Source organism: Saccoglossus kowalevskii, chromosome 13 (genome assembly GCF_978046115.1).
Source record: "Saccoglossus kowalevskii chromosome 13, keSacKowa6.1, whole genome shotgun sequence".
Classification (NCBI taxonomy): Eukaryota; Metazoa; Hemichordata; class Enteropneusta; family Harrimaniidae; genus Saccoglossus; species Saccoglossus kowalevskii.
This window is the reverse complement of record NC_140653.1, coordinates 25,435,856-25,454,581: the sequence shown is the minus strand read 5'-3', so window position 1 is coordinate 25,454,581 and position 18,726 is coordinate 25,435,856. Positions and strand designations below refer to the sequence as shown.

Sequence of the window (18,726 nt, the reverse complement as noted above, 5' to 3'; positions counted from 1 at the left end):
GAAACTGTATGCTTTGAGTGTACGTATCAGCCGATTTAACACCAACCAGGCGACCAGACATCATTAAAATTACCGGCGGCACCAGCTAGCTCTGTTGTTTGGTTTACCGGCGGGATTAGTAGATTACGATGTTCATCCAATCGATCACGTAATTCCTGTACTATATCTGGACGATCAGCGGAGATGTCGTTTCTTTCTTCTGGGTCAACTGTATTGAAAGAGATACATTAATAGTAAATGCGTTGTTATGAGTTGTACATTCGTACCACTCCTAGTCAACTTCCGTTTTTTTGTCACTGGTGTCAAACTGAAGATAATCTCAATTGGTCATGCAATAAGGTAACTCTGACATTTCATGATATAATTTGCACAATTTACAAAAAAAACAGTCTTTCTGATATTCTCCTTAATCACTGTTGCATTGAATCAATGGAAAATTTACTTATTACATACTAAGTATTAAAATATAAGTATACTTTATGAAACTAAAAACCAATTTTGAATCAGTAACCATGGCGTACACGATGTTGTTGTATATGTATATCCATATGTGTACATGTCCATACTTTGCATGTACTCATATGTATTCAACTCTTTCTATTCTCAAAAATAAACGTCATTCTTACCTACGACATTGAACAAGTATTCTACGTTCTGCGGAGCCGGTGCGTTTGCTTCTTGGTCTGTACTTGGCAATCCGCTTGCTGGGGGGTCACCGTAATTGTAATAGTTATCTGAAATAAATATACATTGACATGTGTCAGATCGTGGATTCATATTGAGACACGGTGAATGCACTGCCTTCACTATCCATACTACATCCGCCTTATGTAATCGCTCAGTATCTTGCAATTGGTTCTGATAACAATCAAGGTGTTTACCTGTTAAACTGATATCCCGATATGGATACAATAAATCCGGGTGTCCTGTAATCAGTTTATAGTCTCCGATCCTAAAAATATACAAAACATAATTCATTACGAGTTTGTACATATAGACTCGTGTTAAAAATATAATTGTCTAGAATAGTACATTATTTTGCAGCACACGCTCGGTTTTATTTGTTGGATCAATTATTCATAATAAAATAAAAATGCGTACCAATATTCAAATATTCAATTCCTGTTCACAAACTAAACATGAAACGCATTCCATCACCCCTCCCCTTATCTTCCGTACAAATACAAATATAAAATGTGCGTTTGTGGTGTCAACGTTATGACGACTTTCATTTAACTTTACATCTACGAAGTGACGACAGACCTACCAAGTCATGACTCTCACATCATTTCATCATTTATAGTAGTATTTAATTGAATGTAAGTCAAAATTGAGCAGCTTAGGGTTAGTAAAGGGGGAAGATATGGTACAATTTATATTAATACAAGTCATTGAAAATGACACAGTGCCCGTTAAACTTTTGAAAGTTCTCTTTGTGCTCGTCATATTAAAGTGGATGGGTTGTCGCGAGCATGTCCTTGAAACTTGAGTCCCAAGTGGCGTACGCAACAGATTGTTTATTTACATCAAATTCGAACACGTGTTGCGTGACGACCCCTCCGTTTTAAGACATAGCAAAGAAAAACGTAGATCACAAGTGAAAGTATGTCCAAATTATCACATTTTAAACAAACAAGATCGGCCATATTTGAATTGACATGTACATGTATTCATTTATAACATGCTAAATATCAATGAAAATGATACATGGGTGACAGAGATATAGTAATATGGCCACAAATAAAAACAGCCGTTATTCGGCCATGTTTAATCTGATTATGAAACAAAGTGACCTGTATGATGTATGGGCCAAATACGAATGAAAATGGTACATACATATAGTAGTAAGGCCAAAAAGTCAGATGTCTGTCAATCGACCATCGTTGATCTGATTTTGAAACAAATTGTCATGGACATGTATCCTAACATGTATAAAGTATGTGCCAAAGTATGTCCAAGATACCACATTAAAAAAAACAAGATGCCTGCCAGTCGGCCAACTTTTATCCAATTGCAAAAGAAATTGTCATGGACATGTATCCTAACATGTATAATCTATGTACCAAGTTTGAATGAAAACTGACAATGTCCAAAATACAACATTTTCAAAAAACAAGATGGTTGCCAGTCGGCCATTTTGAATCGTATCGATAAGCCATTGTATCAAATCAGTTCAAAGGATTCTGAAATATGACTCCGGACGGACGGACGGACGGACGCACGGACGGAGACCGAATTATAAGTCCTCGTTTTCGGACTTCGTCTGAACAGGGACTAATAATGGTACCATAGCTACCTCATTTGAATTACATTGTAATTTAATTTAATGAAACTTGAATTAAAACGCAAACCTATATAGAGTCGCGTTTTAATCTAAACATAGGGCAACTATATTGAAAGTAAATGTGTGTCGTCACAACGATAATAAGACGTGTATCAGTATCATTGCTCACCTGATAGCAGCACCAGGGGATACTGGATCATCATCGATATTATAGAGGATTTCATTTCTTGGCGATGGTTTATCTTCTGACCATGTAGGCCACATACTTAAACCGTCAAGTTCAGGCTCTGACAAATACAATACGTAACATATTTTAGTAACTGATTGTAAATGCTAAAACGCCCACTATTAACCTTGTGTGACAAAACATACTACTTCGAAAGTTTACTGAATTATTGTGTGAACTTACCAGCTTTAGCTCCAGCCACATCAAGGATTGTTCTGTGTATATCAACTATGCTGTATAACCTGAGAAATAAGTAGAAATTAAGTTACGTTATCTAGGAAATGTCCAAAACTGTAGCTCAAAACTTTGCGGACCTCTTATACATGCATATGGCTTTTGAATGGTGCAACATCATATTTTCAGATGCGTATATTTGTTATGCATTGTCATTGGCGCTGACTAAGACGTTAACTTGATCTAGGCATTTCAATCTTAGTCATGATCATCGTTGTGAGATTGTCAATTATCCAATTAACTTACTCATTGCTTTCATATCCAGTCTTCTTTATTCCCTTCCCACTGACAATAGATGGTACACGAGTAGCGCCCTCGAACAGCGTTCCAGCAATACCGCGGAATGGATAGTTGGACCCAGCTTGAGATGATAACGCTCCATTCTGTGTAAACAAAGAGATGCATATTTAGACAACAGAAACTAGGAAATCTACTCAACTCAAGTAATGGACTCAAGTCAATATAAATGATGAAATCTTATATAGAACATTCTGAGATATCTGCACCATCATCATCATCATCATCATCATCTTCATCATCATCATCATCTCAAAGTAATCATCCACAGTCAAAAACAGGATATGTTTTCTTGAAACATGAAGATAATGAAGATAATGAAGATAAAAACGTTTGTCACTTACGTCACCTATGAATATTATTAGCGAATCGTCATACATTCCACGGTTCTTCAATGCATCCACCACACCGCCAATTATATCGTCCATCATAGTCAACTTTCCTAAAATAGTAAAAAATAGAAACATATTGTGTTTTTGTTTTGTTTTGGTTTTCATTTACCACACTTTAATGGGGCAATTATTTATAGCAACTGAGAAATTTTATTTCAGACCAGGGCAGTAAGAATGTCAGCGGAACTGTCTGGCAATTCATGTGAACATTCACCATAGTACCAATGAATATATAATAACACCTCATAGTTAATGTTTCTTAAAGCAGGAATGTAGTGCCCCTAGATAGAACTATGCTTATAAGCGATTACACTACCTACCATAAAATTGCCTTGTTCTATCGTCTTCGATATCTGCATACGGTTCTTCATACTCTTCTGGAATCTTGGGAAAACACAAACACACAGAAATGTATGTACGTAAAAGATGAAATGTAGCAAATACATGATATGTACAACTGGTATTGGCGGACTTTCACCTAGTTTACTAAATTTAAGTTAATTGTACAATTGTTGTTAGTGTACTGTACCCAACAAAATAAGATAATTACCTCCAGATGCTTAGCAGGGATGTCCAGAGTAAACGCAAGAAATAGTGGAGTTCCTGGGTAATGGTTATTTACTATATGCTCTGCTCTATCACCAAGCATTAACTGTAGAGAAGAAAGATAAGATATAATTTTGTCGATTTATTATTTCAATTTTTTCTACTTTTCACCAATAAACTAGGTATCAGTCTCATAAATATAAAAAAGAATGTTCTGATCAATACGTGTACAGATCGTTCTAATCTCAAATACAATATGCCAAAGACAGTGGCTTATAACAATTATATTAATCATACTTACAGCAAGATAACCATTACTTTTTGGTACCACTCCCATGTTGTCACGGAAATCATACCCTGCTGAAGGAGCTAAAACGACAAATGATTTCAAAGTTGGTGTACTGAACTAGTTAAATACCCATGTCAGTTGTCCCGACCTAATAAGTTCTTATAACTATGGCATAATATCTCCACTGTCGTATCCATAGTCACATAATGTAGGAATACATAGGGTTCTATAAGCCGGCGTATAATATGTAGTGTTAGGATCCACTACGAACTCCACATTTCCCTTGTTGTGCTTGTCATAAAAACATGTTCATAGCACATATTTAAAGTAAACAAAACAATGTACTCAGTCCAAATACTGTTTTTAATAATGTTAACTTACATAGTACTCCATTCATTTTATCGTAGTCACCGACTCCCAATGTCCATATACCATAGTGTGAGTCAAAACCACGATTTGTTGGTAGATACTCATCTTTACAGAACCCTAAATGCCATCTAAAAAGAACATTTTATGTTAAGGAAACAATATATTCAGTTAACCATTATAGCATGTGATTTATTTTTTGTTCTCGTGTTGGTTTTTATGTTTATTTATTTACAAAATCATAAGAATGTAAAGCTGAGAATTAGATCAAGCTCTCAGCATAGCAATCGCATAATCTTTAGTGCAGCAAACAAATTTGATATATGCTATGGTCGACTTACTTTCCTACCATATGAGTAGAGTATCCAACTTCTTTAAATTTTTCTGGTAATAGCTTGAATTCCAATGGAACCCCACTAGGATGAAGGTTGAACACCATTTGATGCTGTAAATAAATAAGAACAACATTTATTTATTTCAATTAATTAATGAGAATTGGGTCAACAATCGGGAGAAACATTCTTTTGTGGCGTCATGTTCAGGGAAATGATAATGATAATGAAATGACATAGTATGTATATACCTATGACATCTGCGAAGCAGATTGTATTCAAATTGTACATTGTATTCAAATAAAAACATAATTCTTACCTGATTTCCTGTTTTGAAAGGATACAATCCCGTCATCATAGCAGCTCTTGATCTGAAGAATAAGATATAAACATATATTCAGTATAACAATTCAGTATAACAATTCAGATGTATATTCATATACACAGGATAGAGACACTATTTGTCCAGACTAGCAGGATAAGGTTACAATTGACACAAGACACTGAAATCCGACAATAACCTGTATGCTACCATATAAGTACACATGTTGATATTGAACTTGACTGACTACATTCCATGCACAATAACAATATTATCACTTACGGTGTACATGTAGGATGGGTATATGATTGGTTGAATATGACGCCATCAGCGGCGAGATCCATCAAGTTTGGCATTGCGATATCAGGGTTGTGCCAATGTACGTCATTCCATCCCATGTCATCCACAAATATTAGAATAATATGCGGTTGATCTGAGAAAAATAATGAATGAATATGATATTATCTCTGAAACATCATATAATTGTTGGCATCGAATACTTAATTACGTGAATATGACATCATCAACTCTTTTACAAATTTATAATTAATTATTGTATGATTAAACTTATGTATATTACAGCTATGCCATTGCCCTCTCTAAATACAATAAAAGTAATAATAATAAATAACAATAATACATCCGCAAGGGAATATGTGAGTTGCTCATTATATTAGGGAGGGAATTCCGAAAGTACTATAGCGCTGTATTAATGTTTGGTAATTCTTCCAAAATATGTATTTGCTGTATTTTCGAGATTATGAAAAATTGTCATAAAATTGCTCCTGCTTCACTACAAATGTGTCATTTCGTAATATCTTGATATTTAAAACACACAAGCTTATGGGACTTCTGATGACGAGAATACTCGTTGACTAACAATTACTGTTCCAATTTCCCCAACTATCTATCTCAGTGAATCTCCCTCAAATGAATAAACAATTCTTACCTGATTTCTCAGTTCCACAAGCCTGTATGTAATACAAGACAGAAACTTTACGTTAAACGTCACAATTTTGACATCGTCAACTGTAATTTTATATTTACTACTAATTCAATGAGTCTTAACAATAATCGCAAAAAGTTATTAAACGGCGCCTAAAAAAAATAATTATTTAGAATGAGGAAATATTATTGGAAAATTGCCATTTTATACATCAGCGATCGTCTACTCTGGAACAAGTTGGGAATAATTTTGAAAAAAAAGTTTGTTTTTCAATAAAATGAAACACAAACTCACAAAACCAAACAATAGATGTATGAAAGTATCCACTAGTTTGTATAAACGTACAAATTGGATAAGATATGTCCAGCTTTATCTGAAATAAGTTCATATGTGCGCACACAGCTGAAAATAAAAAATCTAAACAGTTACCAGGCAAGAATATATAAATTCGCAAAATGAAACGGAATAAGTATTATCACACGAATACATTATCGCATTGGCATTCAGCGTTTTTTAAATGGTGTCACAATTCCACCATATAGAAATAGAAAACATAGAATTACCGTACCTATACTGATTCCGAATAGTCCAATGAGTGGCAAATAGTTCTTAAGAACATTTACGAGAAACAGTCGTTTTTTTAATGATCGGAGCCTTGGTGTACAAAGTGTAATTAATATTATTTCAATATTTCGCGAGAAAGTCGCGAGAGCCGGCCATACTTCTTAAAGATTAACAAACAAAATATGTGTTTACACAGGTGTCAATAATTTTGGGAAATAGTTTGGATGTTCACTTATGTATGTCGATCATTTATTAAAGGGGATTATAAAAACATAATGTAACAAGAGTTTGGAAAATTATATGCATGCATAAAATTATCACTACTTATAAATTATCGTAGCTGCTATAAACCTCTATAAAAGATATAATTTCATGTGATGTGACGTGAAATGTTCGTAGTGAAATCAGATTATAAATGTAAGAATGCCTAACAACGCTTTATAGCGATATGTCTATTGCAAAATGGATATAAAAATGAAAGCTTTGATAAATTAATCGTGCACGAAGTTGACAACACGATTGGTCGTGGGAGGGGTATTAAGTTTTGAAATCGACATCTAGAGGCACACTATTCGTTAGAAATTAAATGGTAATTTAAGAATATAAAATTTGCATTTGGTGTTAGGCTGACACTTTCTAATAAAACTGACAAATAGACCATGCAGAATCGAATTGAATGGTCAGATATAATATTTGCTTTTTCATTGGACATACACACACACCGTTCAGTGTCGACCCAATACATACTGCCAGCCACGTGGCACTTGAAAACGTGCCCTTCGTTGAAGAGAGCACGATATGAGTTGAACTAAATACGTTACATAAAAAACACCATCTATTTCGCTAGCTAGTCTGGAACGTAACATGTTCATAATTCGAGAATATTCAAATCAACAGAGGCATGCATACATATTGCACCAGTTAAGGTGCTAAAAGTCAAATTAAAACAAATATGTTGGTATGTTTTTAAAACTTGCCGGTTATTGCTTACCTTGCTGACAACTGCAAGTACCAGAAAAACAACTATGCAATGTAGACTACACATCGTGACTGCCTCGATTCGCGGTCGTTAACAATTGCATAGGACTTGTCTAATATATATACACTTATCGGTGTAGTGTGCTATTAATAACGTAGTAGTACAAGGAAGTAAAATAGTATCGATCCGGTTACTCGGCAAACAAATGCTGGTACCTTCAGACACAAAAAAGAAGGACCACAGTAAATGATTTACTTGCAGGCGACATTAATCATACCCAGTTGACCAGTCTTAAAGGGCGTGTACTTTTATACAGAAATTGTATGTCCTAGCGGCCGTACATTGGACGATCATGGCGCATGCGCAGTATTTTCTCTTCAAAACGAATTCAAGATGTATTTAAGATTTCATAAGCCATATAATAAATATGTGGTTGTGTTGAAAAAGTTTATTTTGCGTGCAATGTATGTTTACTTTTGACTTTCATAGAACAATTTCTTAAAAGTAATGCAGCATCTGTATACACCTGGGTGGCGTCCGCAGTCGGAGGGGCCACCTCAGATATATGTGGCGATTGTTTTAGACATCAATGTAAAGACATAATCTCCGTGACTATAGAACTGTGTTATAACAAATACAGTAGAACAACACGATGAAGATCGTTTTACATCTGTTGAAACGTGTAACGATACATTCACAGCAGTGCTGTAACTTTGAAAAACTATAGTGAAAATGCATTGTTAGTATGGGACAATATTCCAAATTCATTATTTATGTACATGTAGGTTCAATGATTTATCGATTGTGTCATGGTCAAAACAATACGAAACTGTTGCCACCAATATTTACAAAACACTATTAATTTGATAATAAGTTATGCGGACGAGGCTGCAAATGTCAGTAATATATGTATTTAGGTAGCAATCCCAGGTCTGTATAATGTCTCGATCACTGTTTGTGTAACAAAAAAGGTATCAGCATTCATGTCGTGTGTGGTAAACATTATGTTGTTTATGACAGGTGTTTGGAAAATCTAAGTGTTAAAGCATACGTACTGTTACCGCGACTCAGAAACACATGGTACTACGTGCAGGAAACATCCAGCATGCGAGGATATGATACCAAATAACTAATATAAAATACGATTGTATACAATTAACATGAGAGAAATAACGGTTATTGTACTTCGTATATTTATAGTCATACTCTGTTTTTATTACACGCTTCTTTTTCACAATTGAAAAATGTGTGCGTTCCCTCTCCGATGAAGACTCATTCCTGGCTTTATTAATTACAAAATTTACATCACAGGACAGTAACTTGTTCACAGGTATTTTCCCCTTTAACAATGGTGATGTGTAGCCAGTTTAATACTCAGCTAACAACGCAAAAAAACAAACAATGGAAATAGAGACCAAATATTGTACGAAGCGGGGCATGGTTTTGACAGATTTTCTGGAAGACAGCAAGAATTGAATTTTACACAGAGTTGTCGTCTGTGTCTATAGTAAACATCAGTGATTATTACTATGAAGTGATACAATGTAAGAGTTGGTTGGTCCGTTTGAAGCTAAATACGTTTCCCTAGAAAAAAGTCAGCCGACAAGTAGGTTGGTGTCTGTTACAGTTCGAATTCATTACCATCTATATTGTCGTTTTATCGTACCTGTTGTTCTATATAATCATCGTGCTAATCAAGATATACCATATCATCGATAACAAGTGATGTAGAGAAAACATGGAAAAATAGAGCAACGATAGCTTAGTAATCTATTTTCTGGTCAAACGTGTGTGTCAATTATCCAAATATTGACCCCGGCCAAGGTCGATATATAGATTTGTCGACCCGAAGCGAGCATTATTGATCGATGCGAGTTTGTATGCAAAAGAAAATTAAAGTTGTCTTCATTCAAGTAGTTCCTTCTTCAATGTTTCAAATGATTGGTTGCATTTCTATCCCACAGTCCCTTGAAAATTTGCTGTCACGATTATTATTTTTGTAGTTATAAACTTGCCCCGACCGACCGCCTCTCTTTACAGAAGCTGCGATTATTAAACATGCCGTGGGGACGCACAAACAATAAACAGCACACTTCACCGGGCCACTCGGACCGTAATAAACCGTAATATAACAATATTAAAAATGTAATCGGACCCTCATAAATATGCGGTACGCATAGAGTCGTAAAGTTATCTTGACAAAATAAATAAAAGCGGTAATCGTCGTTATACGACGACGACTAATCCTGTAATTTTAGTGTTGCGTACAACGGGCGGTTACAACGGAATGACAGTCAATATAATTGTGGTGTTCGGCGATTATTTCCTGTTACAAGGTTACAAATAGAAGATAGCTTGGCCGAACTAGTACAAGATACCTGATAGCTGTTTAATCTCTTTACAAATTGGAGCTGTTTAGATTATCATAACATCCGCGCAAGCGCAGAAGCCTAATATGACGTCTTTGACCACTGCGAAGAACCGATGAGAAAGGGTGTATACCAGCCTATTTGTATTAAGCAAACTTAATTTTGCAAAATGCCAGCCAATTCGCTATTTCATTATTATTTTTCTTCGTTTTGGCGTAGCCAAGGTCATTTCGGACGTATTCATTTTAACAACCATACTGATATAGAGGATAACATTTTCTGAAGGTTGTCACACGCAATGTGTAAATAAGTGAAATGGTAATTAATTAAAGCATTCGTATGAGTCTATTTACAGAACGGATGTACTACATAACCATCATGAACTGTGCATGATCGTGGAATAGCAGAAAACATTTCCGCTATTTTACCGTTTGACGCGTATGCTGAATAACACGCCAATTACGTTCAGCGCACATGTACGAAATGCCCTAACCCAACCAGTTTACATCGAACGAAAATAGCCATTTCACTGTTCAAATTTATTACACTTCACTTAAACTGACGATTTCGTGCAATTTATGTGCTTTTAAGTTGGACGTAACTGACGAGAAATGCAATCTTGATATAATATGAGGTTATTGCGAGGATACCTCAAAGTATGCACGAAGACAGTACTGAGTATCGACCGTAATGTTGCGGTATTTTACGGGGTATTTTCATCCTACCATATAAGGAAGTGCGAATTCCAAATACAGAATGATTACGCGGGTAAGCATCCTCTAATAATAAAACCAAACATAACTGCCACAGGGTTTGACCGGACTCCACACAAAGAAGTCCCCTGATTCTGTTCTAAACTTTTTGGATTTCGGAATTGCCATGTTGTATCTTTGGAAGGAAAAGATGTATAATAATCCACTGCGCGTCGGTCGATACTCCAGTTGTACTGTATTTGTGCATACTTTGATGTAGTAGCTTCATGTTATTACCAACAGCATTAAAAAGCATGACAACACACGTTGTCTTACTTGCCTGGTTTTAGACGCAGTAATGGACGTATCTTTTTGACAAGTTTCAAACGTAATCGAATATAATATGTCGGAATTAAATTTTGAACCATTGGGATGATTTACAATACTACATATCCGACTATACAGTGACGTAGGAAACTGGATAATTGAAATGAAAGGCTAGGGAGTTCGCGACATCTGACCCAATGTCACTGACTATGACTTGGTGAGATGTGGATGCGAGTATTTATGTGCGTATTAATATTTAAAGTTAGTTCCGCTTCTTTCGTGGTCGGGGAGCAGCTGGGATTACGATACCGGCAGAATAACAATGTGTCTACCATAACACCACAAACGATATCAATGCGCATCATAGTTAAACAACACGTGGGCTGTTCCTTTTAAAAAGTCGGTCTGCCTCGAGGTTGTTCTCGAGGCAACGCTCCGAACAGCGCATTAAGCAACACGTCGACATAATTATACGGTTTTACGATTTAACCAATTGACAGGCAACTAGCTTCATGAAAGTTTTTACCCGGTGACGGTTAATTTGCCTTAACATTTGGGTATAAAACCTACTTTACATTATTATGAGGTTATTACGAGGATACATCAAAGTATATGCACGAGTGCGCGTCGGTCGATGCGACGGCATACTGTCTGAGTAATAACCTTATTATTATACATCTTTTCCTACCAAGGATACATCATGGCTGTGGCGAAATCCTCAAAATTTAGAACAGATCAACGATCGAACGTCTGAATGTCTTTGTGTGGAGTCCGGTCAAGCCCTGGTGGCAGCCAAGTTTGTTTTTATTATTAGAGGACGCTTAGGCGCGTAATCATTCCATATTTGGAATTCGCATTTTACTGATATGGTAGGATGATACCCCATTTACTTATTAAATATCCAACAATTGAAGATGTTGTCATGTTTGCGTCAAATTAACCAATTGCATGCAATGTGATAAGATGCACCGGAAGGAGTGAGTTGTCATCGGTACTAGTGGTTAACAAGTTTTCCATGGATCGATGATACTCGTACGTGTTTTTGATTGCCGGTTCCAGATGTATATCCTTACATGATATATTTAAAAAATCGAAACACGGGCCTTTGCGATAGCAGTGAATTATACGAAAGTTCAACATTTAAATATCCCATATTCGCTAGCTTGACATAACGACCAAGTATATTTTAAATCATACTATTCAAACGTAATAACATCAATTTCGGTTTTCATTTTGTAAATATTAAATAGTATTTTTAATTGTGTTTGGTAGTGTACGTGTTTATGGTATCACATTAGAGTAAATGACGTCAAGTTTTGTTAATACCTGTATTGTTTATTTCTAACGTGTACATTTCTCCCGACGTTTCTCCTGAGATATAAGCCGTTTATATGACTTTTATCAATTTAACGTAACCCCGGGCGTCCCATTTTTGAAACAAATTAGACAAATTCATTCTGACGTTCATTCTAGTATATATATTAAAAAAATGTATGAGGGCTATTGCGTGCAATGTGAATGTATTCGAAGTGGTCGATAACGTTTATATTTAGATACTTCAATTTGTTTTCGAATTCAGAACGGAAGTACAGCTAACCCTTCATGAGTTATCGTCGTGTGGCGGACAGTATTTTCGCTGTGTGATCATTCGACGACTATGATGTGCCAGTCAATTACATCCCGAGTAAACGCACGTAAATGTCACAAAAGTTAAAAAGAAACATAACAAACTGGGAATTATAGGTGCGATTCTAATAATAATAATATACTTTAGTACTGGCAAGGTCAGAATAATTCAAGTTCAATAAGTTCAAGCTCCATAATACGATCGAGCTGTGAAGCGTTTAATTGTCTCTCATCTAGCACCCTCTACCACCAATCTACATATTACATGAAATATGATGTTGTGTCGAATTACATTTTTCTGGATGTAAAATCCAACGTAGTCCATATGAGATATGTTGTACATGTACAAGAATTCGATAGGGGACTTCCAACTTTTCGCGAGATCTTCCCACACATTTAGAATGTTATTACAACGATAATTTTAAAGTTGTATCGTCGTGTTGCATTTGCAGGCATAGGACTTACAATTAGCAAAAGAAGGTATTCAGTTGAACGTGATAGCGGCCGCTTTTAGAAGTCATAACAATTAAAACAATTGACAAAATGTGTCCTTCTTGGCCACAGTTTTTTGTGACAATAAATACTAGTTACGACCATTAGCAATGTGTATTGCATTTGAATAGATTATGTGCTGCGGGTATTGCGTGTGTGTGATGTAGGTACTAAATACCACGAATACAACACCAAAATGTGCACATGTACATTTAAATAGAATTATAGCTTGAGAAATATAATGACTACATACACTTATACTACTAGTAATCTAAAAGAGAACGAATAATATCAATAAATTTAAACAAATAAGAAAATTATGTCGGATTTTACAGAGTTTTGCTTTGCAAAGCGCAACAATGTCCACTTTTGTAAACTTAACTTTGTAGTCGTGGGTCATTAACTCATTATTATCAACAAATTATCACTCTGTGTTACATGTACCTACATTAGAATTTAAAAACACGGTCACGTGACGCGCTTATTTGACGCTTCGCGTGACATCTCGCTTGATTTCAACTACCCCAGAAAATTGTTTTATGTTCTTCGTGTAATTAGGTGTTCGTCTTTAAGGGATTATTCATCACAAAAACGACGAATTCGGCCAAATATCAGTTGGCTTAATATTACCCCCAGCGGATCGTATTTCTGTGAAAGATTTGTCCAGATTTGTCTCTTATATAGTTTTATGCAGCATTCGAGATGGCGCCCCTCATATAGTAGACTGTCGACAGTCGGTCGTACCTAATATTAATCCGTTATTATTAATAAATATTGTGTATAAACGTAATAGGCGTGAATAAAATGCGAACGCTAGGACAGGAAGTATTGAGTGCCGTTAAGCACGACCGACTGTCCGGTGCTGCAATTCACTGGTAAGATTTCTTACCACAGCAGTTTTTGATATCATGACACGAACAGATCTTGACGAATGCATTATAAAAGTGCTGGCAGTTTAGACTACCATGATATTTCTTGCAAAGAATACCAACGAGACACTATCGCAAACTGCACGGAAGGGAGAAATGTGTTCGTCAGCGTGTCGTGTCGACATTCGTCTTGTCAAAAAGAACTCGTTTAGAAACCAGGGATCCCCCACTTTCAGTTGCCATTCTCTTAGAGGAAAATGCCTGCGATCTTTCCAATAACTCTCGCTTGGTTTGTTGAAATTACTCCTTGAACTCATCCATTTCTATGCAGAGTAGACGCTCTCAGTCTACATTGTCTGCAGGCATACGAACTGACAAGATGTAAATCGATCGTCTCTGCCACAACAAATCCATTTCTTCGCATGTCGTAGTTCTGTTGATCCCGCGAAACATTCTATTCCGGTTTTCTATATTTTCTATTTGACTGCCACAAACAATGCACGTTGTTTCCTTGGTTCTAGGCGGTTTAATAGTTTGTCTTTGCTATTTTGGTTGGAGGGACTGATTCATTGTGTTCATAACGTGAACAACCAACGCATTCAGGTGGTTATTTAGAATACATTTGCATACATTACGTTAATATAATTTATTTCGTGACGTCAGCATCACTATGAGTTATTCATATCAATTAGAAACCTGCAGACGGGGGCATTCTCTCGGGACTAATGTCCCTCGCGTGAAATGGTTCGCATTTCCCATCAAACGCCTTCGGCGTTCGAATGTCTAAGAAACTCAATTACATTAGGCCCGAGGACTGTCGACAGTCTACTCATATAGTAAATATCGCATTTATTTTATTATCACGCGTGCACCAGCTGACAGTGGGTGGCACTGACGGAGACGAGAACCATGGCAAACATGAATCTTGCTGTATCTAATAAATTATTGTTTCGCGTAATTCATGAAAGGCGTTGTGTGTGTAAGTGTTGTGCATCCCTGTTTTTAATTATAAATGCATACACTTGTATTTAAATATATGGGTGCCCATCAGTCTTTATTACCCCTGTGTTACAGTTAGCATGTCCGTTAGCATGTTCGTTTCATCAAATATTTTGTGCCGTTATGTGGGACCAGTTTTTTTACTATTGTGTGTAGATTAGTGTCAAGTTAAGCTGTGCTATTTTATCTCACATGTCAGTCTATGTTATTCTAATGAATATGTAACGTACATTTCAAAAGTTAAGTCAATATTATAAAATAAAGGTCAAATAATACACTGCTAATCATACATTCATGAGGCATAGTTAACTGATTATTCTTCTTATGTATGCGTTAAAGACATAAGTCTTTGCAATGTATACTTAATAGGCACTGGTTGATGCTTATCCATTGTTAGATACGTAATGTATATGCATTAGGGATTGTTAGCATGTAAAGAGGGACATGCATGAGATAAACTCTCCGGGTTTCATGGGATACTCAAATCTTCTAGTTTCTTCCGCGATCAGATTCCGAATCTTAATATTGAGTTACATCTTCCAAATAGAGCGTTTCTTTTTTTAATTTATTGAATGGTAAAATTCACTCGCTCAATGATATATTAACATTTGCAGTGTTGTTTGTGTGTGTGTTTTAAAATACTGGTTAGCCGCATCCCTCTTTGATGTACGATAATCAGTGTGATGCTACAATAAATCAAATGAAAATAACAACTTATAGCGTATATTAGTAAATACGCTACAAAATAGTTACCGTAAACTGATAGAGTGCCCCCCTCCCCTCCACGAGTTGCACCGAGCCTTAGTAAGTCGCGGGTAGTTGAATGACTCCTAAGAAATATAATGTGTTTTGACGGTAGTTCAAAGAAAAAATATGTCATTGAATTGTGTATTTAAGTAGCCGTTAAATGACTGGAAAGACAAGTGCTGAGATACACAGTGTGAAGGTGGTCTGACCCAATGTGTCGACCTGGGTGTCAAGTCGCGATTTGCGTACCTTGCACACAATGGACCGGATGTCCCGCCAAAAATGTCAAAGTGTGAGCCGTACAGTAAGAGTCTTCGGACTATTCTGTTGATGCATAATACGTCAGACAGCTGTCAATCGCTATCGGTAGCCAGGATTTTCGTATAAGGAGGGGGGGGCAAGGGTTATTTTCGTTCAACGTAATTGCAATATTTTTTTGTTCGTACTACGTAAATTGAAAAAATAAATTCCGTAATTTTGTAATCACGGGCTAGACGTACAGCGTAATCGATCAAATATTTGTTTCGTACACTGTAACAATGTGTCATTTTTCTCGGTACGTACAATAATTTACATCCAAATAAAAAAAAATCGTAAAGGATAATCCAGGGAAATTACATTTTAGAAACTGTAAAACGACTAGATGACACAATTCACTACAAAATTGAATGTCAAGACGTAAAAGGCCCTCTAACCGAATGAAGAGCATTACGAGGGTAATATGCGCGTGCATCTTTACACACGGCGCAGCAATGGCGGAGAATTTGAGCCGGAGAGCTCTTCGGACCATTCAATGTTCCTTTTTTTAACACTGTAAACTGTAAAAACGTCTTTTTTCCCTTGTAAATTGTAAAAAGCCCTTTTTATTTCCCGTAAAACCGTACCAGCTATCCCCTTGCTTCTCCTCTATTAGCTTCATCTGTGTTAAAAAACGAATCTGAAATAGACAAACTGATCTCAACTATAGAGGGACTCAGTCACAATAGTGACCATTATTTTTGAGAAAAATGTTATATAAATAAAAAAATTATCTGTGAACGTTCGCTGAAAATGTAGTCATTCATGGTAACCAGGATTAATACAGGGTCAGTTTCTACCTGGTAGTTCAAGCTGTAATGTTGCCTGTATACTGTATGCAGCTATTGGTATTACGTATAGTAATGAATGTCTGTGAAGCAGTTACATATTCGGGTTAGAATCCGAGCAACTCCGTATTTTAATGCGTCGTCGAATACCACGTAGGAACGAGCCTTGAACATAAAGAGATCAGTACTTCGTAGATCAATTGCATTTAGCACACATCACAAGCAGAAACCCAAACTGAAATGCGTGACAGGTGTTATTGAGTGGGGACAACACGGATATTACTTGAAAAACGGTAAAATATCGGACTTCGACCGTGTTGTCTCATGATTGCTTAAAGCATTTTATTTTAGATCGTAATACATAAGAACCTTCAACAAAATGTTGCCGCACTTTTAATATGGACATTAACAACATGGAACTACAGATCATAATCATCTACCTTATCGTCCCTACGCTTAAACCAAACAAACTCGAGTTTCTTACTCGCTACGTTTTTGCTTTTTAAATTCCAACGGCCTCAGTAATATACATTTCATGTGCTATCAGGGGGAAATCTCTTTCTCGGGGTTCTCCACACTTGTCAGGGGGAAAACTCGTCTCGTCTCTCTATCTCGTCCCCTTGAGGTACGGGATCGGGAAAGTCACTTTAACTTTACAGTCAAATAAGACACACACAACGAAATACGTTTCAGCTCTCATCTTAGTCGGTCAATCGAGCACTCTATAAGACACGGCGCCCGGGGGAAAAATCCCCAAGACTGTCGCAAGGCTGACTCAAGACTCGCCCAAGACTGCGTCAAGGCTCGCTCCAAGTCTCTCCAGGACTGCTCTAGACTTAGACTGCGTCTATCGTGGAGTACTCTTCAAGACCAACTCAAACTCTCTTTATTCATTTTCAAAACTCTAACCAATTACAAAACAGTAAAAAGACTCTAGGGCGTAACCTTCAATCATAAAGCCAATCACACTAAGTACTGAATACGTCATATCTTTTGATTAATCGTTCACTACATTAATAACTATGAATATAAACTGTCAGAATGAGTAGTCTAAAAAGCGGTGGTTATCTGGTAATTAGTTCCAAATCACTAAGCCAAGTTCCGTCCAAAACTTCAAATAGGCCTACACGATGACAGACATAACACAGCAATTCGCTAATAATCAGTTAATTAAGTCGGTCAACAGATACGCAAAAACAAATTCATGACACATCCCTTCACCCAAACTGAGATATGCCTCTCGGCATTACACGTTCATAAATCAAAGATACCGTCAGCCACTCATCGTCATAGGGTTAAATACAATACTAATAATAAAAGGTATAAATCAAAAAGAGTAAAACACACTATTTAAGTACAATGATTATAAAGTCTAAATACAATGGTTATAAAGTCTCAAATATCAACGGTTATAAATCAAAAACAAGGGAAAGGCTACCAAACGACTCACTTTTCTCAAACAGTTCGCTGTCGTAACCCTTCGTTGCACTGTCTCCGTTACTAAGGTTACAAACTCTATATCAAAAGGTCAACAAAACTAAGGCGTGGCGGTGTAACCATGCGATCAGCCAATCGCTGCAGTCGACAGCATGATCACGTGATTACCAGGGATGCGTCTCTCGGTTAAAGCATTGCAAAGCAGTAACTAATAAACAATGAATCAACAAGCTATTAATCAAACTCCTGTCACATACGCTTATAAACTTCAACTGAACTCAAAAGTCGTTAATCTAAACAAAAGTC

General features: G+C 36.4%; 1 protein-coding gene across 1 annotated transcript; it reads right to left on the bottom strand.

Annotated features, from left to right (window-relative positions):
• Positions 1 to 35: 35 nt before the first annotated feature.
• On the bottom strand, positions 36 to 7,843 carry LOC100367265 (arylsulfatase B-like). The gene is made up of 16 exons (XM_002735372.3): positions 7,790 to 7,843; positions 6,238 to 6,259; positions 5,571 to 5,721; positions 5,286 to 5,337; positions 4,976 to 5,079; positions 4,650 to 4,765; positions 4,281 to 4,348; positions 3,984 to 4,085; positions 3,754 to 3,817; positions 3,386 to 3,483; positions 2,991 to 3,127; positions 2,694 to 2,752; positions 2,454 to 2,571; positions 882 to 952; positions 627 to 734; positions 36 to 208 (listed from the first exon to the last, which is right to left on the bottom strand). Exons 1-16 carry the CDS (start codon positions 7,841 to 7,843, stop codon positions 36 to 38), a joined length of 1,497 nt encoding a protein of 498 aa, XP_002735418.2.
• Between the last annotated feature and the right edge of the window lie 10,883 nt (positions 7,844 to 18,726).